The sequence below is a fragment of the Mesoplodon densirostris genome, chromosome 1, assembly GCF_025265405.1.
Source record: "Mesoplodon densirostris isolate mMesDen1 chromosome 1, mMesDen1 primary haplotype, whole genome shotgun sequence".
Taxonomy (NCBI): Eukaryota; Metazoa; Chordata; class Mammalia; order Artiodactyla; family Ziphiidae; genus Mesoplodon; species Mesoplodon densirostris.
In genome coordinates, this window is record NC_082661.1 from 228,833,310 (window position 1) to 228,860,685 (window position 27,376).

Sequence of the window (27,376 nt, forward strand, 5' to 3'; positions counted from 1 at the left end):
TATCAATTTTACATTTGGAAGTGTTATATATGTCCATGCCACTCTCTCACTTCGTCCCAGCTTACCCTTTGCCCTCCCCGTGTCCTCAAGTCCATTCTCTACGTCTGCGTCTTTATTCCTGTCCTGTCCCTACGTTCTTCAGAACCATATATATATATATATTTAGACTCCATATATACGTGTTAGCACACGGTATTTGTTTTTCTCTTTCTGACTTACTTCACTCTGTATGACAGACTCTAGGTCTATACACCTCACTACATATAACTCAATTTCGTTTCTTTTTATGGCTGAGTAATATTCCATTGTATATACGTGCCACATCTTCTTTATCCATTCATTTGTTGATGGACACTTTAGGTTGTTTCCATGTCCTGGCTATTGTAAATAGAGCTGCAATGAACATTGTGGTAAATGACTCTTTTTGAATTATGGTTTTCTTGGGGTATATGCCCAGTAGTGGGATTGTTGGATCATATGGTAGTTCTAGTTTTAGTTTTTTAAGGAACCTCCATACTCTTCTCCATAGTGGCTGTATCAATTTACATTCCCACCAACAGTGCAAGAGGGCTCCCTTTTCTCCACACCCTCTCCAGCATTTACTGTTTGTAGATTTTTTGATGATGGCCATTCTGACCGGTGTGAGGTGATACCTCATTGTGGTTTTGATTTGCATTTCTCTAATGACTAGTGATGTTGAGCATCCTTTCATGTGTTTGTTGGCAATCTGTATATCTTCTTTGGAGAAATGTCTGTTTAGGTCTTCTGACCATTTTGGATTGGGTTGTTCGTTTTTTTGATATTGAACTGCATGAGCTGCTTGTAAATTTTGGAGATTTGTCCTAATCCTTTGTCAGTTGCTTCACTTGCAAATATTTTCTCCCGTTCTGAAGGCTGTCTTTTCGTCTTGTTTTTGGTTTCCTCTGCTGTGTAAAAACTTTTAAGTTTCATTAGGTCCCATTTGTTTATTTTTGTTTTTATTTCCATTTCTCTAGGAGGTGGGTCAAAAAAAGATCTTCCTGTGATTTCTGCCTATGCTTTCCTCTAAGAGCTTTATAACCTTACATTTAGGTCTCTAATCCATTTTGAGTTTATTTTTGTGTATGGTGATAGGGAGTGTTCTAATTTCATTCTTTTACATGTAGCTGTCCAGTTTTCCCAGCACCACTTACTGAAGAGGCTGTCTTTTCTCCACTTTATATTCTTGCCTCCTTTATCAAAAATAGGTGACCATATGTGCATGGGTTTACCTCTGGGCTTTCTATCCTGTTCCATTGATATATATTTCTGTTTTTGTGCCAGTACCATACTGTCTTGATTACTGTAGCTTTGTAGTATAGTCTGAAGTCCGGGCGCCTGATTTCTCCAGCTCCGTTTTTCTTTCTCAAGATTGTTTTGGCTATTCAGGATCTTTTGTGTTTCCATACAAATTGTGAATTTTTTTGTTCTAGTTCTGTGAAACATGCCAGTGGTAGTTTGACAAAGGATTGCATTGAATCTGTAGATTGCTTTGGGTAGTATAGTCATTTTCACAATGTTGATTCTTCCAATCCAAGAACATGGTATATCTCTCCATCTGTTTATATCATCTTTAATTTCTTTCATCAGTGTCTTATAGTTTTCTGCATACAGGTCTTTTGTCTCCTTAGGTAGGTTTATTCCTAGGTATTTTATTCTTTTTGTTGCAATGGTAAATGGGAATATTTCCTTAATTTCTCTTTCAGATATTTCATCATTAGTGTATAAGAATGCCAGAGATTTCTGTGCATTAATTTTGTATCCTGCTACTTTACCAAATTCATGATAGGAGATGATTTAAAATCCTATATTGAAGTATTTAAAGGAAGAGCAACAAAAACAAGAAAGAGATCTTATTCTAAGGGGCCAGATGTGCTTATTTAGATTTGTGGAAATCCACCAGATAGCCTGATCAGAGGGTTCCCAAATGCCATGAGAGGCCAATGAGAGTTCACTCTTGCATCTCTCTGCTTAGGGCTCTGGGGAAAAGCAGGATGGTTTAGCAGTGGACAGAGCACTGAACTCAGATCCGGAGACCTGGGTTCCAGGCTGAATTTGGAACTTACCAGGTATATAACTCCTGATGCTTATTTAACAAAAACTGGAGGGTCTACTAAATACCAATCCATAGACTGGATGTTCTGACCACAGAGATGAACCAGACAGTTGTGGGACACTCCCTCCCATTACTCAGATCCCTTGTCTGTAAAGTAGGGTAATAACACCTGCTCCCTCTCCCAGGCCCTGTGGTCCTGCAGAGATGGCAAGGCTTGTGCAAACTGCCAAGCACAGACAACATTGAACTAGACAACTACAGATTCTCCTCCTTTTAAGTACATAATGTATATGAAACTTCAAGAATTCACCCAGTTGATAAAATGAGGTGACAATAGGTTTTGCCTAACCAAAAAACCACAACATTTCTAGAACATGAAGCAGCATGGCAAAACAGAAAGGGCACAAGCCATGGCACCAGAAAATGCCACTCGAATCTCACTCTGCCTCCTACTAGACCCTACCAACATCTACAGGCCCACTGTCTCATATGTAGAACAGGATATTAATACCTGCAATTTCATAGGGTCATTGTCAAGGTAAATCAGAATTATGTAAGTAAAGTATTGGGCATATAGAGTTAGCACGTAGTGAATATAGTTTTCCCTTTCTCTCCCTCCCAGGCACCTAGAAATCTCAGATGAGAAAACAGTGTATTTTCAATAGTAGAGCTTACCTCAAAATTGTTGCTATTGCTACCCAGCTCTATATCATAATCACCTCAGCCAAAAAGGGCAGGAAACTTCTGGTTGTTATGACCATGGAATCCAGATGTAGAATATGCCCCGTCATCAGGAAAATCTTACAGTCTTGGCACAGTTTGAGGACAGAGACGGAGAGCAGCAGCCAGTAACAGAGGGGAGACTCTACAGTCTGGAATGCCACAAACTTCCAACCACAAAAGTGCTCTCTGGCTCTCAGATTGTGGTATCCCCCTGTGGTGCAGGCCATGGCCCCTATTCTTGTCAGCAAGTCTACTCCAGAAGCACATGACTTTCTCCAGTCATTGCTAGGCCACATCCATGGGAAGGTTTGTGGCACTGTTCATCACCTCCACCCAGCCCAGTTAAACAATTCAGGCAAATCGTTTTCTCATTTCTGAGAGAGGAAGATAGCAGAAGATAGTCCCCCAAGTCCTTTCTACCCCTATAACCCTTTGATACTGTGACCCATTCTTAACTTCTCCATTCGTTCATTCAACAATGTTGATGGAACTCCTCCTATGTCTTGGATTCTGTGACCCATTCTTTCATTCATTCATGCATTCATTCACTCATTCATATATTCAATAATGTATATAGAACACCTCCTATCTTTGATTCTGTGACCTGTTCTTAACCTCTCCTTTCATTCACTTATTCAACAATATTCACTGACCACTTGCTATATACCAAGTACTGTTACATGCAAGAATGTACAAAAATGAGTAAGAAATAATCCATGCCCCAAGCTTACAGTCAATAAGGACATAGACGAATAAGCAATTATAATGTAGCATGGGAGGTATTATGAGAGATCCATGGGAAACATGGGAGGGGATGCCTAATATGCCTAATTCTGGCTGGGAGATGGGACAATGATGGGGGGAGGGGAGGCAGGGAAGGTTTCTCAGAGGACTGAGTGTTGAAGGATAAGAAGAAGGTTATCAGGCCAATCAGATGGGTTGAGGACATCCCAGAAGTAGGGAAAAGAATATGCCAAGGTAAGGAGATATAAGCATGGCAGTCTGCAAAACAGATCACTCGATATGACTGAAATAAGGGATATACAGGAGGGCATACAGGAGGGATATACAGGAGGGCAGAAGAAAGGGGGCTCAAAAGATGAAGCATCTTCTATACTTTGCTAAGAATAGCAAACTTTATCCTTTCAGGGAATGCCTAAAACATCCTAAATAAGGATTATCTGGATTACATGAGTCTTTTAGAAAGTCTACAGTGTAAAGACTGGATTATACAGAGACTGGGGTGGGGGAAGAGGAGATGAGACTGAGGCAAAAAAAGATGTTAATTCTTATGGGAGAAAATAGCAACATAAATGAAAGCACTGGTGGGGATGGTGCATGATGAATGCTAGAGATATTTTGGAAGTAGAATCAAAAGACTTGGTGGTCCATTTGATGTGGGAGGAAAGGAAATGGGTCGTATGTAGGATTACACCCAGGTTTCTGACTTGGGTCGGTGGGTTCATGAAGGGTGGGGACAGCAGCCCAGAAAGGGATCACAAGAAGACCAGAAATCCTCCCGGCTCCCCAGGCCTGAAAATCTCAGGCATCTCCATATACAACAATACACCCTCCACAATAAATCATGCTGAACCCGTGGTATCCACAGGAGTTCTCCTTCTCTAAGGGGGTACCAGGAAGTCACAGGATGAACATGGAGCATCTTCATAGATCAACGTTTTGACCTATGTATTTGTGGGGAAGAAAAGTAATTTAACTGCTAAGTTTATTTAAAACATTATTTTAAAGCAACCTATGTTATAGAGCAAGATGCCTATTTTCATCCAAATTTGCAGATGGAACAAAAGACTTTGAAGATACTTCAAAGAAACCTCCTAGAGGCTGAGAACCCTTGTGAGAGAAGGGTCCCCTGCCTTTGGGGTTCTTCAGTGCAAATAGCCACAAAGTGCTGCACTGTAACATTATCAAGCAAAGCTGAGGAAGCACAAACACCAAGACTTGGCATTTCCGTTCCCGTGCAGGCACCTTAGACAGGTGGTTCTCAACGTGTGGTCTGTGGACCCCCAGGGGTCTCTGAGACCCTTTCAGGGATCCTCAAGATCAAAACTGTTTTCATAGAAATACTAAGATATTATATGCCCTTTCCACTCTGTTAACATTTGCGCTGATGACACCAAAGCAATGGTGGGTAAAATGCTGGCACCTTAGCTCAAGTAGAGGCAGTGGTACCAAAGCACCCTAATAATCACTGCCCCCTTCACCACCACACACTCGCAGTAAACACACACACACACAAAACAAAACGACCCTGCCAGTTTCACTTAAGAATGTCTTTGGTGGGGAACTTCCCTGGCGGTCCAGTGGTTAAGACTCTGAGCTTCGGGCTTCCCTGGTGGCGCAGTGGTGGAGAGTCCGCCTGCCGATGCAGGGTACACGGGTTCGTGCCCCGGTTTGGGAAGATCCCATATGCCACGGAGCGGCTGGGTCCGTGCGCCGTGGCCGCTGAGCCTGCGCATCCGGAGCCTGTGCTCCGCAACGGGAGAGGCCACAACAGTGAGAAGCCCGCGTACCACAAAAAAAAAAAAAAAAAAAAAAAAAAAGACTCTGAGCTTCCAATGCAGGGGGTGTGGGTTCAAGCCCTGGTCAGGGAATTAGGATCTCACAAGCCATGCAGCGTGGTCACAAAGAAAAAAAAATTATATCTATATAAAAAATATCTTTGATGAAGCAGCAGTAGAAATTATGAATTTTATTAAAGATTGACCCTTGAGCAAACTTGTAAAAAATATTAAATGTAATGAAATGTGTGCATAAAGCACTTCTGCCATAACTGAAGTACGATGGCTGTATCTAGGAAAAGTACGTGTGTGATTGAGTTGGGAGCAGAACCAGCAACATTTTTCATGGAATATCATTTTTAATTGAAAGAATAACTGACAAACTTCGGTCATTCAAATTTGGGTATTTGGCAGGCAATTTCTGGGAAATGAATGAAGTAAGGTTGATACTTTAAGGAAAAGCTGACAGCATTTGTAGCCAACAATAAAATTCAAGCTTTCAAGCAAGAGTTAAAATTTTGGAAAACCCGTACCCTACACTGTGAACTTGACAGTTTCCCAATACAGACTTTTCAAATAAGACCAGTGTTGACATTAATAAATTTTTTATACTGTATAATGACATGTTTCAACATTTGGTAGATCTACAGAACTTAGTGAAACAATACTTTCCAAATAACTCATGTGTGATGGTACATACGTGATGATCCATTCAAACTGCAATATAGACCAGTAGGTTTTAATGAAACTGAATACAAAAAATTCATGGAAATGGTTTCAGATTCCACATTACAATGAACTAAGCTAAGGGATAGGTTTAAGAAGCTCCCTCTTTTTGAGTCTTGGCAAAGTACCAAAGAATAGCCGTAATTATCTGAAAAGGCTATTACATATCTGTGTGAAGCCAGATTTTCTTCATATATTCCATCCAAAACATGCTGCAATTGACTGAATGTAGCAGCAGATATGATAATCTTGTCAGACGTTAAAGAGATTTGTAAAATTATGAAATAATACCACTCTTCTCACTAAATTTTTTTGGAAAAAGGTATTTTTCATAAAAATATCCTATTTCTAATGAACAGATAATGGGTTATAACCATTATTTTTAACAATAAAAATATTTAATTTCTCAATTTTAATCTCTGTTATGCTGTATAGAGATGGATACAATGCATATACACAAAAGCTCTTTGACATCCTCAATAACTTTTAGGTGGTCCCAAGACCAAAATATTTGAGAACCAGTGTCTTAGAGAAATTTTCACTCAGGCCAAAGAGATATGTACTTGCATGCTCACAGCAGCACTGTTCTAACAGCAAAAAGTAGAAACATACCACACACGCTGTGGTATGTTTCTACAGTACAATACTAGGGAGCAGTGAAAGTGAATGCACCACAGCTAAATGCACCAACATGAATACATCGCACAAAGGTAACAGTTGGATGAAAATCCAAGGTGCAGAATGCATGCTATTTGCCACCTTTTTAATACTTTTACATTTACATTTTTATAAATTTCAAAGACAAGCGAAACTAAGTATGGTAAAGCTATAGAGAAAAAGCTAGGGGAATGATCAACAGAAAATTTAGGAAAATGGGAACAGGTAGCAGGAGAAGAGTACAGGAGAAATTTGCTAGCATTGAAATCTGTTAGATTGGGCAGTAGGTTTATTCATGTTCATTTAACCATAATGCTTCATTATATACGTATGAATGTTAGATATATTATTTTTTGTAAATGGCACATACTTTGCAACCACCAAAGGGAGACGCTGCATTAAAGCTTCCTTTGCCAAAGGAAACCAAAGACGTATGGAAGGGGTGGTTGGAGGAGGGGCAGGGACTAAGCCCCGGCTGAGGGTCTGCAGCATTGGCCCCAGAGAAACCCATCACTGGGGCAGGTCTCTTCTTGGACACCTTCAGCGGTCACAGCCACTGCCATCCATCTACTTTGGTTTTTCAACAGCCCTCCCTACTTAAAAAGGCCACTTCTTCCTTCAGGCCATCATCCTCCATCTCCATCTACAGCACAATGAAAAACTACCAAATTTCACAGTTGATTCTGTGCTGTATCCAAAACACTAAACTTAACCAGCATAACCTCTTATCACCTGGGTCAGCTCCTACTACATTTTTCCTACTTCCTATCCTTACATCACCAATATGCCTGCTCTGGTTCAACAAAGTTCCTTAGTGTCTCCTGCCTACTTCTGATTTATTTCAACCTCTTTTGGCTAATGCTATTTCTTCTGCTTGGAACGTTCTTCTCTCATCTCAAGATCTAAATACAGGGCTTCCCTGGTGGCGCAGTGGTTGAGAGTCCGCCTGCCGATACAGGGGACACGGGTTCGTGCCCCGGTCTGGGAAGATCTCACGTGGCGCGGAGCGTCTGGGCCCGTGAGCCATGGCCGCTGAGCCTGTGCTCCGCAAAGGGAGAGGCCACAACAGTGAGAGGCCCATGTACCGAAAAAAAAAAAAAAAATCCATCACATCCTTGAGGATGCTTTAGGTACCAATCTTCTCCAAGAATCTTCTATCCATCACTCTTCCTCTGAGTTTCCTCAGACATTTACACACCTAATTCATATATTATTGTCTTGCACCTGTTGACATTGATTTGTACTTATCCTCTGTGATTGTTTTGTGTCAACATTTGAAAGAACTGTCAGCACAGACTTCATTCTATACAACTTTTATGAAGCCAGGTAAATGCTCAAAACTTTTTCTTAATGAATGAGCACCAAGTAGGGACTCCAACCCTCAGCTGATCAAATTCTGGCTGCTCTAATGTGTGTTGACATCCATGTATCCTTATTCCCAAAAGGCTTTCAATTCACTATACTGAAAGATGTTTTCTCCCCGCTGTAGGAGCAGATTTCCAGTTTTATAAGAGAAACCAAGCAAAGAAGCATTTGCTCGATAGAATTCTCAACATTTCTGCACCCCATCTCACCCCCTCTTTACTTGCAGTCCTTAAAGAAATCACCCTTGACAGGTGGTGGAACCAGCTTCTTTGTAAACACAAGATCTTCTGTTTCATTTGAGGGCAGTTTTATTTATTCAACAGGCCCTTATCTTAAGAAACCAAAGTTATCTTCCCTATAACTTCTACCCTGTGGGTCCTAGTCTCTGTTTTCTGCTCAGCATTTCAGAAATCCATGAAAATACTTTTCAAGCTGAATTTTAGTTATTTGTTTCCATCTCCTTCTCTGCCTGCTTGGCTCTGAGATCCCTGTGAGCCGGGACCATGCTCTATTCAGCTCCACAGATCCTTAATCGCTGGCACAGAAGCACTCAGTTACTGCTGCCTGAATGAATGAATGAATCAAGTATCAGTTAGCAGACACAAGGTGAGAATTTAGGATGAATGACAATTCAGAGTAAGTTTACTCCCTTTTTCACTTGACAGAACTTCATATGTTTGAATGTAGCTACCATGCACAATTTTTATCCACCCTCACTTTTTTTTCTTCGAATTAAGTACTCCCAATTGCCTCAGTAGTTAATTCCTCACATGATGATTTCAAGAGCCTGCAACATTCTAGTTGCCTCCCTTCTGGTGAGCAGTTTATCAATGTCCCCCTTTAAATCAGGGCACTCAATCTGGGATTCACTCTTATGCATGTGATCTAATCAGTTCACAAGGCCAATGTTATCACCCTTGTCCTGAATTCCGTACTTACATTAATTTAGCCAACTCTGCTGAAATGCATCCATTTTTCAAATGATGGCTGAATTTTAAATATTGCTTGTTGATTAATAGCGGTTATCTCTGGGGGTGTAAGTTGGGAAACGAGACTTTCACATCTTACTATAAATATTCCTACATTGTTTTAATTATTTATACTAAACATGCACTCCTTTTGTCATTAAAAGCCAATATAGATTTTTAAGAATAAATTAATAAACAGTTAATATCTGTGATTTCCATGGTTCCAGTCTCATGGAGTACACAAGTCATATTTAAAATACGTGTACTCTCTACTACGTATAAAATAGGTAACTAATGAGAACCTACTGTATAGCACAGGGAACTCTACTCAATGCTCTGTGGTGACCTAAATGGGAAGGAAACCCAAAAAGAGGAGATATATGTATACGTATAGCTGATGCACTTTGCTGTACAGCAGAAACTAATACAACATTGTAAAGCAACTATACTCCAATAAAAATTAATAAAAAAAGAAAGGAAAAATAATAATAAAATAAAATACATGTATTTTTTCTTCTCTTTTGTATATATTTCTCATCTATTAACATGTATTTGAGTAGTCACTGGTACACAGCACTTCTGTGATCTAGCCATCCAGCCAACCCAAACCCTACTTCTAGATTATGAAATTCCTCTCTTCCTACAAATGTCAGAAAGCAGCTCACTATAATTTGATTTCCCTCTTTCTTAAGGTCAGATTAAAACCCAGTAAGTTATTATTGGAGGTTTGCTTTCCCCTAGAAGGGAGAAATCATATAGCACATTTCCGGAATATTTCCTGAAGCATAGGGTGTCCCACACTTTGTTTCCTTCCAAATACAGCTGTGTTTCATGCTCCGGAGAGGATTGTTGGGTTAACAAGTAGGGCCAAACAAGCACAGAATAGAAAACAACTCACAGTTCTAGGCCATTACATGAAGGCAGTGTTCTCCACATGGAGCACATAATTCAGACCCCAGAAAGTACATCACTGCATGTGACTCTATTCTATGACCCTCTGCTTAGTCTAAGGTCAAAATAAATCTTTGAGGAAACAAATATGATTGGTTGCACAAGTTTTTGTTTGTGAATCACAGGGCAACGTATGTGTTCCATCAGCACCTAGGGGGCCTCCTGCAGTGGAGGGTCTGAGAGGAGGTGCAGGTGGTGAAGGCATATCCTTCAAGCTTGAGACCCTGTGAAGGTTTCACAGACCTCAGACCAGCTCTGAGCCCAGAGACCCGCCCTTCACAGGGCTCCAGCCTTTCATAGTACTCGCTCCAGTGACCTCTCAAGCTAGTTTCTTCCTCCCTGTGGCCCAGTTTCCAGGTCTGTCCAATTGGTAAGAGGAGGGGCTCTTCCCTGCCTGCCTCACAGGCAGATGGTATCGACGAAAATGTTTTGTGGACAATAAGCATTATATAAAGAGAAGGTGTGGTTAATGTACTGTTAATCCATTTTACAAGACGGCACTCCGCAAGTACAGAGAGGTCAAGTGACTTACCCAAGGTCACAATGCTAGTGAGAAACCCTGGTGATTGTGGTGGGAGAAGGTGACAGAGAAGACTAGAATCTGTGTCTCCTGCTTAGTACAGGTCCTTCCCTGAACCTCTGGTTTCTGATCTGGAGGAGTTGGAGTCAATTATTCAGATCCATGAGATATTTTTAAAGGTTTTAGGAGTTTAACAGATTCTCATCAATAAGCTGCCCAGACTCAAAATCATGTCTTTATTTTTGGCTGACATGGCATCAGCCCAGAGTGGGAGTTCTGGTTAGTTCAAGGGTCCTCAACTCTTGCTATCCATTTGTATCACCTGGGGAGCTTTTAAAGGATGTCCATGCCCAGACTCCACTCTGGGCCCATTAAATTTAAATATCTGGGGGTGTTTGCATTTTTAAAATCTCCCAGGTGATTATAATGGGCTACCAGGGTAGAGAACCACTGGGTTGGCTGATTATGATCAGAAACTGATAGGCAACAATAGCTGTCATTGACCGATTACACAGCACAGTTAAAGCAATCATACTGGGATCCTTAGTTGAAAGAAATTCACAAAAAAAAAAAAAGAAAAGAAAGAAATTCACACCTCGAGTGTCTTAATGTGGCCAGCATTTATTGTGCACATACTATGTGCCAGACACGAATCAAAATATCTACATGTATGAACTCACTTTGTCCCCATAGGACCTACAACGTTTTCCCAATTTACAGATGAGAAAACAGGCAAACTGCAGAAACTTGCCAAGGTCACAGCCAAAATGTGGGACAGCCAGGATGGAACCCACGCATCTAGTACCAGGATCTTAATCCTGACCAGTATCAGACAGATTCCTGATACTGCCTAGGGTTTATAGTACCCTAGCTTCAGTGATGAATTAAATGATTACAGAATATTGGGGAATATAGAACAGTTTCTAATCCAAACGCCTGTGGGGGCCGGGAGATAAGACACTTCACGGGGGTGGACAGCTGTACATGCAGACGGGGACACGGCAGCCCAGTGGCAGGAACTGTGGCAGACTGGCGAGCACATGCCAGGGAAGGGAGACAGCCGCCACCGACTGCAGCAGATTGCTGCCATGTGGGGAGGTGGCCTGGTGCTTCTTGCTCGTCCAAGTTTTCAGAAGAAGCTGGAAATCTGGATTTGTATGTGAAACCGACCATTTCCAAATGCTGTCTCGAGTTTTTAAACATACTGTATGGGGCAAAACATAGCAGGCCACTAGCTTGTGACTTCTAATATCATCCGTAACACACACACAACACACACATACCCCGATCCTTCTTTTAAAATTCTTGAAAAATAGATACATGTATATGTATAACAGAAGCACTTTGCTGTACACCTGAACCTAACACAACATTGTTAATCAACTATGCTCCTATATAAAATTAAAATTAAAAAACCACCCTGAATCATCTAATGTTCTCTTGGTTTGGTCCTCTGCAATTAGAAACAGCAGACCCTGTCTTTCCTTCTTTCTGTGCAAAATTTGAACTATTACCTATGTAACACATAGAAAACCCAATAGAAATGTCCCCTGGGTAATTTTAATCAGTGGACTGACTGGTAAATCAATGAATAAATAAACTTTTATTAAACACTTATTTTCTCATTTGAATCTCAGTGTAAGTCTGGGAATGTGGATTTACTATCATCACTTTACAGTAAAACCCAGTCAAAATTCATTAGATTATTACACAATTTAGATATAACTCAGTCAAATCATACACACAGAGGAACTTGTTCCTCTAGTAAAAGCCTAAAGTAATACTGTTGGCCAATGAAACAAGTACTTGTCAAGCCCTATTATACAGCCTTATAAAAGAATTTTACCATATCGTATTATTACTCTATGAGATACATGGAAAATTTTTAAAAATAATAATAAACACAGACATCACCAAAAAGTTCTGACTCAGATATGCCTACAGTGTAATCACAAACTAAGCAAGTGGAAACATTTCATATACTTAATAATAGCTAATCTTTCTTGAGCTCTTTCTACAAAGCAGCCACTAATTAGGTATGGCTTTGTGTGTGTACATAATATTGACTTTTATATAGGTATTCAATTAATACGTACAATATCCCTATGATATAGGGACTGTTATCACTATTGAAAGATGAAACCAGAGAACAGGGAAGTTAAGTAATTTGCCCAAGGTCACACAGCTAGTTAGGGTCAGAGCTCAGATCTAAACAGCTTGGCACCAGAGCCTGTACACTGGACCACTACTCTATGACCTTAAAAAGCATGTACGGTCTCCGTTTTTTACTTACGATGTACCGTATACAGTAGACATAGTGAATTGAGGGCAAAAATCACATGATATTTTCTCTCTCTCGTTACAAAACAACAACAAAAACTTTTAAAAATACACCACCAAAGGAAACCATAAGCAAGACAAAAAGACGACCCTCAGAAAGGGAGAAAATATTTGCAAATAAAGCAACGGACAAAGGATTAATCTCCAAAATATACAAACAGCTCACGGAGTTCAATATCAAAAAAAAAAAAAACCCAATTAAAAAACGGGTGGAAGACTTAAATAGACATTTCACCAAAGAAGACATACAGATGGCCAAGAGGCACATGAAAGGATGTTCAACATCACTAATCGTTAGAGAAATGCAAATCAAAACTACAATGAGGTATCACCTCACACCAGTCAGAATGGCCATCATCAAAAACTCTACAAACAATAAATGCTGGAGAGAGTGTGGAAAAAAGGGAACCCTCTTGCACTGTTGCAGGAATGTAAATTGATACAGCCTCAGTGGAGAAGAGTATGGACGTTCCTTAAAAAACTAAAAATAGAACTACCATATGACCCAGGAATCCCACTACTGGGCATATACCCAGATAAAACCATAATTCAAAAGGATACATGTACCCCAATGTTCATTGAAGCAACATTTACAATAGCCAGGACATGGAAGCAACCTAAGTGTCCATTGACAGATGAATGGGTAAAGAAGATGTGGTACATATATACAATGGAATATTACTCAGCCATAAAAAGGAACGAAATTGGGTCATTTGTACAGATGTGGAGGGACCTAGAGTCTGTCATACGGAGTGAAGTAAATCAGAAAGAGAAAAACAAATATCATACATTAACGCATATATGTGGAATCTAGAAAAATGGTACAGATGAACCTATTTGTAGGGCAGGAACAGAGACACAGATGTAGAGAACGGACGTGCGGACACAGAGTGGGAAAGGGGAGGGTGAGACGAATTGGGAGATTAGGAATGACATATATACACTACCATGCGTAAAATAGATAGATAGTTGGAACATGCTATAAAGCACAGGAAGCTCAGCCCAGTGCTCTGTGACAACCTAGATGGATGGGATGGGGGGTGGGAGGGAGGTCCAAAAGGGAGGGGATATAGGTATACATAAAACTGATTCACTTTACTGTACAGCAGAAACTAACACAAAATTGTAAAGCAATTATACTCCAATAATAATAAAAAATAAGTAAATAAATAAAATATACCACCAGACAACCCAAGACACTGGCACTACGTAACTTTAGGAAAATCTATCACCCTCCTCAAGTACAGTAGCTTGTTTCAAAAGCACAGATAAGCAGGCTGCTGATGATCAATCATGGAAAAGACCATCTTCCCTGGCCTTCTCCATTCCCCTTTGAAAGCCAACCTCTTCAGAGCACTCAAAACAATTCATCCAGAGACGCACATTTCTCTCACCCCTCGTCTTTTTCCCTTCACAACTCACTTCTAATGGGGCTCTAACCACTTTTCTGACCCATGGAGAAATTACAGGAAAGGAGAGAGAGAGAGGGATTATTTTGGGGTTGGCTTTTTCAGGCCCAAGCCTCGGAGAAGGTCCACGCATTCCTTCCTTGCTGGGAGATAGAACTTGGCTGAATTTGGAATTTCTTAAAAACAGAAGCAAGAGTACCTAAGCCTTAGTCGTTTAAGAACTCGAGAGAGCTTCAGTCGTAGAGGTTTTTTAACAAGAAGGGAATGGAAGGCTGGAAACAATATCCTTTTTAGGCACACGGAATCTGCTGCATTTACTATAACTCTGGGTCAGTCTGTGAAAAACAGAGTGGCTAAAGGCCTCATGCTGATTTCAGACCGTGGGCGTGTATCACTGTACATTTTATAAAATTAGCTACAGTGCAGCTTCTGTGTATGTGTGTGTGTGTGTGTGTGTGTGTGTGTGTGTACACAGGCAGTGAGGCTGACTTTTATAAAATAAACAGCAATATGCACCCATGCAGCTAAAGATTAGTATTAAGCCAAAGTCTGATTTTAATTTATGAAACTACCTTGTAACTACAGTGATTCCATCCCAAGGTGGGTCCTTGGGGAATGATAAAGCCATCTGAGAGGCCCCTGCTTCAGCACCTAGACATATATACTATTCTCTAATATCATAAAAACGTAATATACAGACAGAGGATAGAAATACAAAACTTGCTCCTAAACAGAAGGGGGAAAGCACCTAGAAACTTCAGCCCATTAAATCTCTTAGCTATTTCTAAGGTTTGTGCTTTGTACATTAGTTTCTTATAAAATATGACAAAAGACAGTTCAGCTACCATAAACCATAAAGTATTTTGTACACATGGCCCTAGATGGTATGCATTACTGAGCTACACCTAGAAAGTAGGAAATAGAAAAGAGCCCATCAGAAACAAGACACAGCATCTTCACTGACAATCTGCATCTCTAAAATGTGATTCTAGAGTGCCTTTACTGAGGCCAAAGCAGTAACGAAATCTGATGGAAAAAAAACCCAAAAACCAAAAAACCCCCACATGTCTTACCATCACTAGGCCTGGTCTGGATTTCTTTCGGATAAGAGAAAACTCAAAATCTACTCCTTCACCACAGAGCTCGTGGTCTTGTAAAGCCTTTCACGCCCCCAAAAGTCCTATTTTGTAGGTCACACTCTCATTATCTTGTTCTGCGATCAGTCTGATTAAATTATAGAAAATTACTAACACATCACTCAGAATAGAGAGATGAGCTCCAGCCTGTTGTGTTTGTTTTTCGGTCCCCCTGTCCTAATACTCCAGCAGATATTTAAAAAGGAAGAGTGGAGGAGAGACAAGGCAACTTCAAACGAGGAAAGCGAAAGGGTATATTAACCTCCTCCCAGGACTAAGCCGCCCTCAGCTTTCACAGAGGGCATTACTGACCAGTCACGGCAACCAAGAGAGCTTTTTCCACTCTGACAATCTGGGCTCCACCATCATTTCCTTCGCACCTTATCATCTTTTGAGTCCAAAGACACCACTTTGCACGAAGTGACCAGGGTTAGTGCTACCGGATGAGTTTTTCTCTTTGGGGAAACGACATCATTCAGACACAATCTGAACTACTGGGATTACTAAATAAACTGCTTTACCTACACATTTCGAATCTGGTCTTTCCTACAAGGACATCTTGACATTAACTAATTAATCCTTGTATTTTAAACCAACTTGTGACCCCAGGAGAAGCCTGCCTGGTTACTCCATCAGTACAACAAGATCCCTTGGCTGTTTCCACAGCCTTTGTCCATCTAATGTTATAAGCCTCGCGAGATCAAGACTTACCACACCTCCCTAGGAACTCTCCTAACAGGCCGTTCAAAGACTCTTAAAAACTCAAATGCACAGCAAGCTCTAACACTGGCCCAAAGCTGTCCAATTTATACTTCCCCAACGTGATTCATTAGCACTTGGTGCAGGAGACTTGTCAATTCACACCAGCTGTATCATCCCCAGAGCGAGACGGCAACACGTAGACAAATTAAAAATCAATTTTGTTTATTAGAAACTATTTTGCAGCATTAGAAGGAATGTGATTTTGAGCTATCTTCCTTATTTTAACAGCAAAGCTCAGTGGACCCTACTTACTGTATTAGGAATACATGGATTTCTTTCAGGAGAACAGATAGGCACTTTTGCCCAGCATCAAGCAAGCCTGCTTTGTGGTACCTCCAGAATCATCTGAAGTGAAATACTTTTCTATTTCAGATTTTTAAAATTTCCCCATGGTCCCTGTCCTAGTCAGGAGCTACTGTCTGGTCACTGAAAAAAAATTTAATAAGAATAAGTAAGGGAAAGAGTTCAATCTTCTACCTTCTGTCTTTCAGTAGACATATAAAGACCTGTAAAAATAGAAAAATAAGGGATCCTGTTGCTTTTCAGTCATTTTGTTTCCCAATTTTACTAGAAAGCAAGAAAGAATTTTTAAAGTTTTGTTCATGACGAACACAATAACCTGTTCTGGTCTTGACCCACAACTGAGTAAACAGTGAAAATACTGGAATAACAAAACAACTGTTTTATGAACTTTTCCTTTGTGCTCCCCCTCGGGAATAGGCATCGGGCAGCTTTCCAATGATAAACAGAAGAGAATCTAAACTCATACCCGTTTAGGGGTAAGTTGAAGCTAATGAGGAACTCTTAAAACTGCTGATGGTACCGATGGTCAAAGGTTTTACAGATGCAACAAACACACCCCTTTCCCTCTACAGTTTGTGATCCCAAATGGAATCCTGTTCACAAAAGGCTGAGCCCCAGGCCTGGCAAACAGTCACGGTATCAGTTTCCCTCTCTTCCTCTTTCTCAGGCTGACAAACATTTTTAAACTCTGCAGTTCGGGATTCTGCTAAAGATAAGCACATGGTATAGCTCCAAGGACCTCTAGGACATTTTTTTGGAACACGGTATTGGACCCTGTTAATGATAAGAACTTTTGTACAAGAGCCATCAATTGCAGCAGAGTCGTATTTAAATCCCAAAATGATAATTGCTGCTCTAGGCCAAGAAATAAAGGCTTTATTTTGAATAATAATTTTGAAATCCACTTCTCAAAAATAGTTTAGGTTTAACACCCTTGGTTGGGGGTCACCTCCGAAAGCTAGTGCAGCTTGCCTTTTTGATTTGCAGCTAGTAGGATCACCATTCAATTCTATAGGACAGTCCATTTGTTTTTCTGCATATGTATGAGGCCCACATAACAAAAACAAACACACACACACTTACTTCAGAGGCCCAGGAGGAAAGGACTGTGTAGAATTTTAAATCAGAAATCTAACGCTTAGGTTAGTAGTGTCAGGTTAAAGGCTCGCCCATCCCCAAAGCTAATTCGGTTCTGAACAGTCCCATGGGTGTCTAGTTGAACAGAAGGAGCTAGGAAACCTTAGCAGAACGAAGCCCAGCCTGGGGAATTGCTGGGACTCCGTGCCAGGGGTTGAGGCTCACCCCAGACTTGGTATCAGATAATACCAAGTGCTAGTCTGGATTTCCAGGACTAATCTACTGGAGGGTGGAACTTCCAGGTTCCCTGGTGTCTGTGCTATAGGGTGGGAGGACTGTGGGCTTTGGAGATTCCCCACTGTGGCTGGCTTGTATCATATTTAATAACACATAGAAAGAGTTTATTAGTAGCAATGGTTTAAGGGGGGAGGGGTACACAAGCAAGGGGGGAACCTAAGAGGAAGGGGAAAGCACCCTAAATTTTCTAGAGATGCAGTTATCACAAGTTTCTTTTCTTGTATTCTAATTTGAACTTCTTAAATGTGTTTTCAGGTTCTCTAAATTCTAAAAACATTCCATCAACGGTGGCCCTTAAGCACTTGTATTTACTCAGAAGGCTTTTTGGTTTCAAAAGCAATCCTCCCCATCTCATTCCCCCTCCGACCTTTCCCACCCTGAAAACCACTCATATCACTCCTTTCTTTTATGGAGAAATGTTAAGTCGGCCCCTATATAACTTCTTAAAAACTCAGGATGACAGTCTATTAGAGCAATCAACTCCCAACTCTCTATATTTTAACTTTGATACAAAACGGTTCTCCAGGGAAAGAAAAATCAGGCCACACACACCCCCACCGCGCACACAAATAAACAAACAAATAAACAAAGAACTTAGCATTAAAACTGGAATTTAGGGCTACAATTATATTCTACATTAAATATAAATTAACACTAATTTGACCAAAGTCCACCCCACTGCAAGTTCTTTCAATGCTCACTCAGCACTTAGCAAGCCTTGGGTTACTATGACTGAATTGCAAAATACACCATTTGCCCAGAAATTGCTCTTAGCTCAAATACAAACTGCTCACAAAACATGTGTAAACCATGCTTAAAACAGGCAGCACACATCCACAAAAATCCATTCAAACCAAAGGTAAGTGGAGGAAGCTTCGCAAATTAGGCTTCTCTTTAAAAACTGGAGGGACTTTTACGGTGTTTCCAAAAGGTAATTGCTTTTTACTTCAGTAAAAGTGGCTTTATGTGACTGAGAGAAGGAGCTGATTTTTTCTTTCTTTCTTTCTTTCTTTTTTTTTAACTTGAGTGGATAACAGTATTCAATTAGAGAACAGGGTGGGAGAGCCCACTCTCAAAATATAACTTAATCACCGGGCCCCAGCGCACTGGAGAGGCCCACCAAAACACACGAGCTAAAATGGAGCCTGAATTTCCTCTCAGACGGAGAGGGTAGTCGCACGAGGTCAGGGTCAAGGTCAGCAGCAGGGCAGGCTGCAGCTGCCCGACTGCACTACCCACAACGGGAGGGAAGGCGTTCCATCTCCGTCACAACCGAGCAGATAAATCCCTTCTCCCCTCCTACCCTCCCTCTCACCCCGCCAAGATTTTTTTTTAAGAAGAAAGGAAAATGACCAAATAACCTCACCGCCCTGGTTTTCGCACACAAGCTCATCAGCGCCCAAAGTTGCCATCTAAGGGCAAGTTCGCAGAGAACACTGAAGCCCATTTTGTCCGAGCAGGGCAAGCCTCCCCCGACGCCCCCCCAGGATTCCTGCCTCCTCTCCCTGCCCCCAAACGCCCCCGAAAAGAGCTGGGAACTGCGGCCGGCCGGCCATGTGCACGCACACACTTCCACCAACTGCTGCGAGTTTTCTGTGAATCGCAGCGCGGAGCCTCCCAACTCGCCCTCCCCGACTCCGCCGCCTTCTCCTTCCTCGCACAAAATTTCCCTACACACCCAGCCGCCTGCGAATGATTTTATGTGCATATATATTACATATGTGATATTATCCTCAGAACCTCTAGCGGGCAGGCGAAGAAAGGACTGCACAGGGGCATTTTTTTTTTTTTTTAAAGGAAGGGGAAAAAAAGCACAACCCAAGCCCTGTGCGTCGACTCCTGCGTACCGGGAAGGGGAAAGAAAGAGGAATGTTTGCGGAGCGGGCTGCCTGCGAGTGCCCTTGCTCGCCACTTCGGCCGCGGCCCGGGTGACACGGAGGCACGGGGGCGCCCGGCCCGAGCCACCCGCGCCCCCTGCCCGTCCCCCGGGCAGACACCGCCGCGGAGATTTCGCGAGGGGGAGATCGATCGCGCTGCCTGTCTGCAGCGGAAACGCACACGCTCACACACAACCCCAGCCCGAGACACCATAACCTTAACCCTTCCCCCACCCTCCGTGAACTTCAGGTGACCGACCACGTCGGCCTGACACCCGGGCGGGCGGGCGCTCCGGCTCCGCTCCCGCCCCCAGCCCGGGTTTTGCAGGATCGGGCTCCGAGCAGCGCCAAACCGCCGGGAGAGAGGAGCAGTGCGGGGGGAGAGAAGAGAAATTGACCCTCCGTCTCCCCCGACCCCTCCCTCCGGCGCCTCCGGCGTCCCCTCCTCCCCGTCACCCCGCCCCACGCCTTCTCCCCTGCCCCCTCCTCCCTGCATTCAAGGAGCCGGGCGGCCCCGGGGGATATTTTTAGTTGCTTCTTTCTCCTTCACTTTTAGCTTTAGCAGCATCTCGGAACACTCAAAGCGGAGAAAGATTGGGTGTGGGGGGGGTGTGAGCTGGAGAGGGAGTGGGGGAAAAGTTAAGAGTCTCGCAAAGAAAAGCCGGAGGGAGGGCGGAGAGGGACCAGGGGCGCGGGTGGAGGAGGGGAAGGGGACCGGGCCGTGCCGGCGGTGTGTGTCTCCAGTTGGTGTGTGGCTGCAGCCGGGGAGGGCTGTGATGCACTTTAGTCCTGGACTCTGCTCAGGCTCGCCGGGGAGGGGGGTCTGAGAGCCCGAGTCTCGCCCGGCTCCGTCTGCTCCGACTGACCCCGCATTTTATTGCGGCCAGGAGCCCTGCTCCTCCCTCCCCTCGGCTCTGCAGGGACCTCGCGCGCCGCGAGCCGCCCTGCCTCCTGCCTCCGCCTCGGCGCAGCTCCCGCACCCCACATCCGCCCGCCGCTGCCGGGCCTCGCCCCCAGCCCGGCCGCCCCGCGCCCCCCGCGCCCCGGCGCGCCCCCTCGCCCCGGCGCCCCGGGAGCAGCCGCCCGGCGGCGCGTGTGTACCCGTGTGTTTGTGTGCGGTGCCCCCACACCCTCCCAGCCGCTCCCGCCTCGCCCGCCCCCGACTCCCCTCCTCCGCCGCCGCCTCCTCCACCTCCGCCTCCTGCTCCTGCCGCCGCCGCTGCCGCCGGCGGCTCCGGGCCCGACCAGCCCCGGCGCAACCTTTAGCCGGAGACGGACCTCTCCCTGGATCCCGTACTCGGCAGGCGGCCGCGCGCCCTCGCCCCGACACCCCCAAACGCCATGTCACGGCCCCCAGCCCTCCGCGCGCCCCGACCCCCGCACCCTCAGGCACCGGGATCCGCAAGGAATTTCTTGTTTAAAAAGATTCCAACCTCTCCCACCTCCCCTCCACCCCCGATTATAAAAACCCCGGCATCCACACTACTCCCCTCCTCCCTTCTTTTGCCCCCTCCCCCCAGCAACCCGGAGTGAGGAGGGGGAGGGGAGGGAAAAGGGAAAAAAGCCCGATCTCAAGGAAAAAAAAAGGGGGGGGGGTGAGAGAAAGAAAGAAAAAGAGAGAGAGAATAGAAAGGGCACGGGGCTGATCATCACCAACATGGCTGCCTCAGCATAGACCTAAACGAGGAGTAACCCGGGCTGTGTCTTTGTCAGTTTCACCTCTGTAACCCTAAACTAATGCAGAAAACAACGGAGGAGGCTGCGGAGGGGAAAGAGGAGAGGGAGGGCGAGAAAATGGCACGAGAGGAGGTGGAGAAGGGATGACTTACGTGAGGGAAGGCGCTTGGGCTGCTCCTGCTTCCTCCTGGGCATTTTCCCCCTTTTCTCACATTCTCCTCCTTGGTTAATGTGAGATCAAATAAACCCCCGTGGGGGCAGAGAGGCAGACACTGGCAGGAGCGGGGAGGTAGTTGGGGGGCGCGCGGGCGGGCAGGGGGAAACCCCTTCTCTCCGGTGTGTGCAATGGGTTGAAGCTTGTTTCCTGGAGCCAGAAGAGGGGTTTTCTTCTTTTCTTTCCTTTCTTTTTTTTTTTTTTTTCCTTTTTTTAAAAAAATTTTTTGGTCGTGCACCTGGCTTGTCCCCGAGCGTAATATTCTTCAATGGAAACGGATCTAATAGGTGTGAGTGTGTGTGTGTCCTATGCTCGCGTGTGTGATGGGAGGTATAAATAAATGAGTGCCGGTGCGTCGGTGTCTATGGCCGCGCTCTGTGTCTCCGAGCCCCTAACACTAATGTCGGGATCAAAGGGCAGCGGCGGCGGCAGCACAGCTCACAGCTCTCTCTCTTGCTCTCTCTCTCTCTCGCTCTCTTTCTCGCTCTCTCTCTCTCTCCTCTCGCGCTCTCTCTCTCTCTGTCACACACACACACACACACACACAGAGGCACAGACTGAAGGAAAGAGCGAGAGCTAGACACACACACACACACACACACACACACACACACACACACACACACACACACAGCAAAGAGGAAGGTGCCCTAAGGCTCCCAGGGAGGACTCAGGCTGGGATTGCAACCGCTCTGTCTGGAAAGAATGGGGGGCGCGCGTGCGGGGGTGGGATGGACTTCTTCAAATTTATCCCGCTATTCGCCAGATCTAGGGGGAAAAAAAGTTTTTCCCACTCTTGAAACCACGATTATTTCATTATTCTGACTGATTTTTCGAGAGAAAATAGGTTTCTCTCGTAACTTTCTTTTGTTGATTAAACTACATAAATTCTTCAGGGTTTTGGCACTCAGAGAATTACTCTCTCACCCATTCACCTTAAGTCTGTGGAGGTGACAGTCTTCCACACACTCTCCAAAAACATTACAATAAAAATAACAAAATTAAAAAATAACATATGGTGAAATCAATAACTAGGTTGATGGAATAAGTGCCCCGTTTTGGAGTGTCCAGTGGAGTTAAAACTGGAAAAGGCTGCCTAAATGAAAATTACAGCTCCTTGACAAAGGGGGAAAAATAAGATTAGGTCACCCCTGATGGTCGATTTAACTGCTACATGATACTCCTACAGCAATCTTGACTTCTGAAATTTACTTTTTTCCCTGCTTTAATGCAGGTATGTGAAGCTTACCCTGAAGCAATTCCAGTTTGCATTGTGAGCTCAGTATAGCAGTTTTCATTAACTGATACATACTTTCATTACTTTACAAATCACACATCTTTCTTCAAAGAGAGACATAAAGGGGAAAAATAGAAAAGGACGGGTCTCACTCCAGCACAAAAGGTACTTGGTGAAAGAGGACTGTTCTCTTTGCGACTGCAGACTTGCAGTCATTTGGATAAAAGTTCACTCAGAGGTTGTTAATGATTTAAACTCCAAAACCTGCTACTATAATTGAAGTAAAAAACAGTCTGAAGAAGAGTTGTTTCATAAAACTCTCTTTGTAAGAGAAAACTTTGAACTTAGCCGAATACATTATATGTCATGAGTCAGATGTAGCTAAAAAATAAAAAAGGTGCATTATTTAACTACATCTTCCCTTTTTAGCTTTTTCAAACCTCTGACTCATCATCTTATTATGTTAAATATTTTCTTACAAATTTTAAAATAGACTTTTTCATCAAAGAAGGTGGATGATATGGCAAAGATACAGAACATTAAAATGACACTCCATACGCTTACACGGGTAGCTAATGCCTCTTTGAGGTTCTGACTGAATTATCACACCTGGAGTGGTGTTCAAGAGAGTCATGGGGGTTAAATCCCTACACACCCCCTTCAAAAATAATAATAAGTTTTCACATTGCACACTTTCATTGGAGAAGCTTAAAGAGTGTTATATCTCCCCCAAAATGTTTTTCATTGATAGTGAAATCTCAGGATGAAACCCTCTGTGTCACTACACTGAAAGATCTAGCTTCCCAGTGACAGGTAATGCTATCTGACGCAGGTTTTGAAACACCTGCTTGAATTCAATCTAAAACCAAACAGAGAGCAGTCAAGTTTGAAATGGAGCATCACGCTTAAACCAACTCTTCCTTGAATATTGGCTTAAGTAAACTGGTAGTTAAGTTTCCCCGAGTTCCAATTTGAAATAGAACTATCTTCCAACTCAGATCAAACTCAACTGGTGCCATGATTTTGACTACTGTCAGTAGCATTGGACGTGAAATTAGTGTATGGATGATAAATCAGAGCCTACCATTCTAAACAGAGTCATTGCCCTGAGTGTGCAGCATCTTTAAACCTAACACAAGGTCAACAGATCGGCCACAACACTTCACCATTGCTCCCTCAGAGCCTTTAGCTGGGATATGGAGGACTATTACTCTGCACAGATACACCACTACCTTTTCCTGAATTGCTGACTCTTTCCAGTGCTTAGTACACTATAATTGAAAACACACTTTAAGGCTTTCTTCAAAGTAGAGTACATTTCCTGCCACCTTTTAAAGGCACGCAGGCAAATGCTGTCAACGTTTAATTATACAGGTGCTCTATCAACAGCCAAAAGCACTTTTAATTGAATTTGTGCATACCTCTACGTCTGTCCAAAAATTACTTGAAGTACTACACAACAATAGAAAATGGAAATACAGACAGAACAACTTCTGTTTCAACCTCAGCCTGGTACCTCTCTCTGCTACAAAGCGCTCTTCAAGGGCACTGGCATCTCACCCTCAATGCCTAGATGTTTAGGGAACACACGCTAATTTTAATGTTAGACTAACCTAAAGTATTAGGAAGATACATAGCTAGAGGTTGCTACAATGGATTTCAAAATCGAGTGGATAAATGATGTGGGGAATGCGTGCCTTTTGGATGCACGTACCCATGAACTTGGATTACTGTTGACCTTAGTCATTATTTTGGAATATTCTATTTGATTCACCCCCATGCCCCAAGCTTTTGAAAGCATATTTTATCTTAATAATTATAGTACTCCATCTCCGTCACCTCTCAAATGTAAGATTAAGATAGATTTTCTCAAAATTATATATTCTAAGACGATGTGTCATAAACCCTCACTCTCACAGGATTAATTCTATCCTTTCCCAAGTACTACTAAGGGTGGTAGACAGGGGAGCACCGGCCCCCCTAGAATCGTGTGGGCTCTAGAGGGGTCCTTGAGGTCAAAGTCTTTTCAAAATATTATTTGCTCTTTTATCTGTGTTGACACTGCACAGATGATTAAAAGCAATGGGAATAACATGGTGGCACCTTAGCAGCTCAGATTAAGGCAATGGCACCAAAAAAGTATTAGTAGTCATTCTCATCTTCGCTTAAAGAAACAAAGAAAGATTCATTTAAGGGTGTCCTTGATGGAGCAGTAAAAATTATTAATTTTAGTAAATCTCTACCCTTGAGTGCAAGACTTTTAAATATTCTTTGTGACAAAATGTTAGATACATAGAAAGTACTTCTGCTGCATACTGAAGTACATCGTTATCTCAAGGAAAATCTCTCGTGAGATCGTTTGATATAGCTGCTTTTTCCATGGAATATTATTTTTACTTGAAAGAAAGACTGACACGCAAACTATGATTATTCAGACTTGGGTATTTCTCCAAAAATGAATGAAGTGAGCCTGTAACTTCAAAGAAAACAATTCGTGGTATTTTTTGGCAATGATAATATTTGTAGTTAGAAGTGAAAATTAGAATTTTAGATAACTTGTATCCATCACTGTGACTTTAACAGCTTCCTGATACTTACATATGTTTCTGATGAGATTCATAGTGATATTAATGAATGTGACTTTTTGATATTGTGCCGACGTTTTGGAAGAAGTGTGGAGCTCAATATTTTCCAAATGACCGATACACGATGTTACAAAATCATGCTGTAGCAAAGATCTACTTAAAGTACAAGATAAACCAGTGGATTTTAATGTAAGAGTGTAAAAAGTCATTGACGTGGTTTCAAATTCCACACTGTCAGTAACTTTTAAGAAATTAGCACTCACCAAGTTTTGGTGGTATGTCAAAGAAAAATATCTACAATTATCTGAAAAGGCTACTAAAAAGTTCCTCCCTTCTTCCAGCTACATACCTGTGTGAGGTTTGATTTTCTTTATGTATGTCTTTAACCAAAGCAACATATCACAACAGATTGAAAGCAGAAGCAGGTATGAGAATTCAGCTTGTCTTCTAGTAAGCCAGACATTGTAGAGATTTGCAGAAATGTAACCCAATGCCACTCTTTTCACTAGATTTTTTGTTTTGAAAAACATAATTATTTTTCATAAAAATGTGTTAACTTGTATTCATTATTGTTATTTATATAGGAATTAATAAATAAATAATTTAGAAATTCCACAGTTGTAATGTGTAATGTAGTAAATATCAAGTCATAGCCCACATAAACAAAAGTTCTTTAGGGACTTCAATAATTTTAAGAGTATAAAGAGTCCTGATTCCAAAAAGCTTGAGAACCACTGCCCTAGAAATAAAGAGAAAAAATAACTTCTATGGGTGTTTTACTAGTCTCGAAATCCAATTGTAAATATTGGTATACTTCTCAAAAAATGAAGCCCACTTATCTCCAGGAACGGAGAGTTGGTTTTGTGTGTCCCAAGATTGGCTTCTCTGATGAGATTCCTTATGAGATGCAGAGAGGATGTATTACTCAGGCTTCTTCAGAGAAATAAATATTATTCATTCATTCATTCATTCATTTATTTACTTATTTACTATAAGGATTGTTTCATGGAGGCCAAGAAGTCCCATGACCTGCCAACTGTCAGACAGAGAACCAGGAAAGCCAAGAGTGTAGTTCAGTCCAAGTCAAAAGGTCTGAGAACTGGGGGGGGAGTGGGGGGAGGCTAATGGTGTAAGTCCTGGTCTGAGTCCAAAAGCCCAAGAACCAGGAGCTGCAGTGTCCAAGGTCAGGAGAAGAGGAGAGTTCAAGCAGAGAGAGTGAATTTTCCCCTCCTCCACCTTTTTGTTCTATTCGGGCCCTCGGTGGAATGGATAATGCCCACCTTCACTGGTGAGAACAATCGTCTCTACTCAGCCTATGGATTCAGATGCTCATCTCTTCTGGAAACACCCTTACAAACACACCCAGAAATAATACCAACTATCTGGGCACCCCTTAGCCCAGTCATATTGACACATAAAATGAACTGTCACAGAGGGCAAGTAGTATATTCACCAAGTGCTGTTGGTACAGGCTGTCCAGCCATGTGGAGAGGCTAGTTCCTCTGACCAGAGGGCCCAACCCTCTTCCGACCTCAGACCCCTTAGAACAATAAGACCAGCTCTCTCTCTTTCCCAGGGCCTGAGCTATTAGCCTCGAGAGTTAAACCAGGGACGCTCTTAACCCCCAAAGCCCTCCACATCTGACATTTTAAATAATGAGTGCCTGTCCCAAGGCAGAGATATAGGTCTGCCACCTCTCCTGGCCTGGACCTCACGTGTTGTAAATCAGTATCTGGTGATGATGACCAGCCATCGTGTACGGAGTGGGGGAGGCTTTTGCTGTCATCTGTACATGTGTTCTTAGGAGGCCAGGGCCTGGCTGGGATCTGCAAGTTTTGTCACAACTTGGATTAACCATGCTTTCAAAAGTTGTGGATGGACAAGCTTGTGACCTGACAGAGAACCTGGCAAAGGTAACGTTTCTGGGCATTTTGGAGGTCTTCCATCCAAACTCTTGTG

At 42.8% G+C, this 27,376-nt stretch overlaps 1 protein-coding gene across 3 annotated transcripts in view; it reads right to left on the reverse strand.

Moving 5' to 3' along the window:
* The window catches only part of ZNF827 (zinc finger protein 827), a 181,556-nt gene extending 159,482 nt beyond the window's left edge, over window positions 1–22,074 (reverse strand). For all 3 annotated transcript variants that reach the window (XM_060115977.1, XM_060115981.1, XM_060115989.1), the window contains exon 1: window positions 21,534–22,074. In XM_060115977.1, coding sequence (XP_059971960.1) covers window positions 21,534–21,576 — 43 coding nt within the window. In that variant the 5' untranslated portion in view covers window positions 21,577–22,074. The remainder of the gene's footprint in view (window positions 1–21,533) is intronic.
* Between the last annotated feature and the right edge of the window lie 5,302 nt (window positions 22,075–27,376).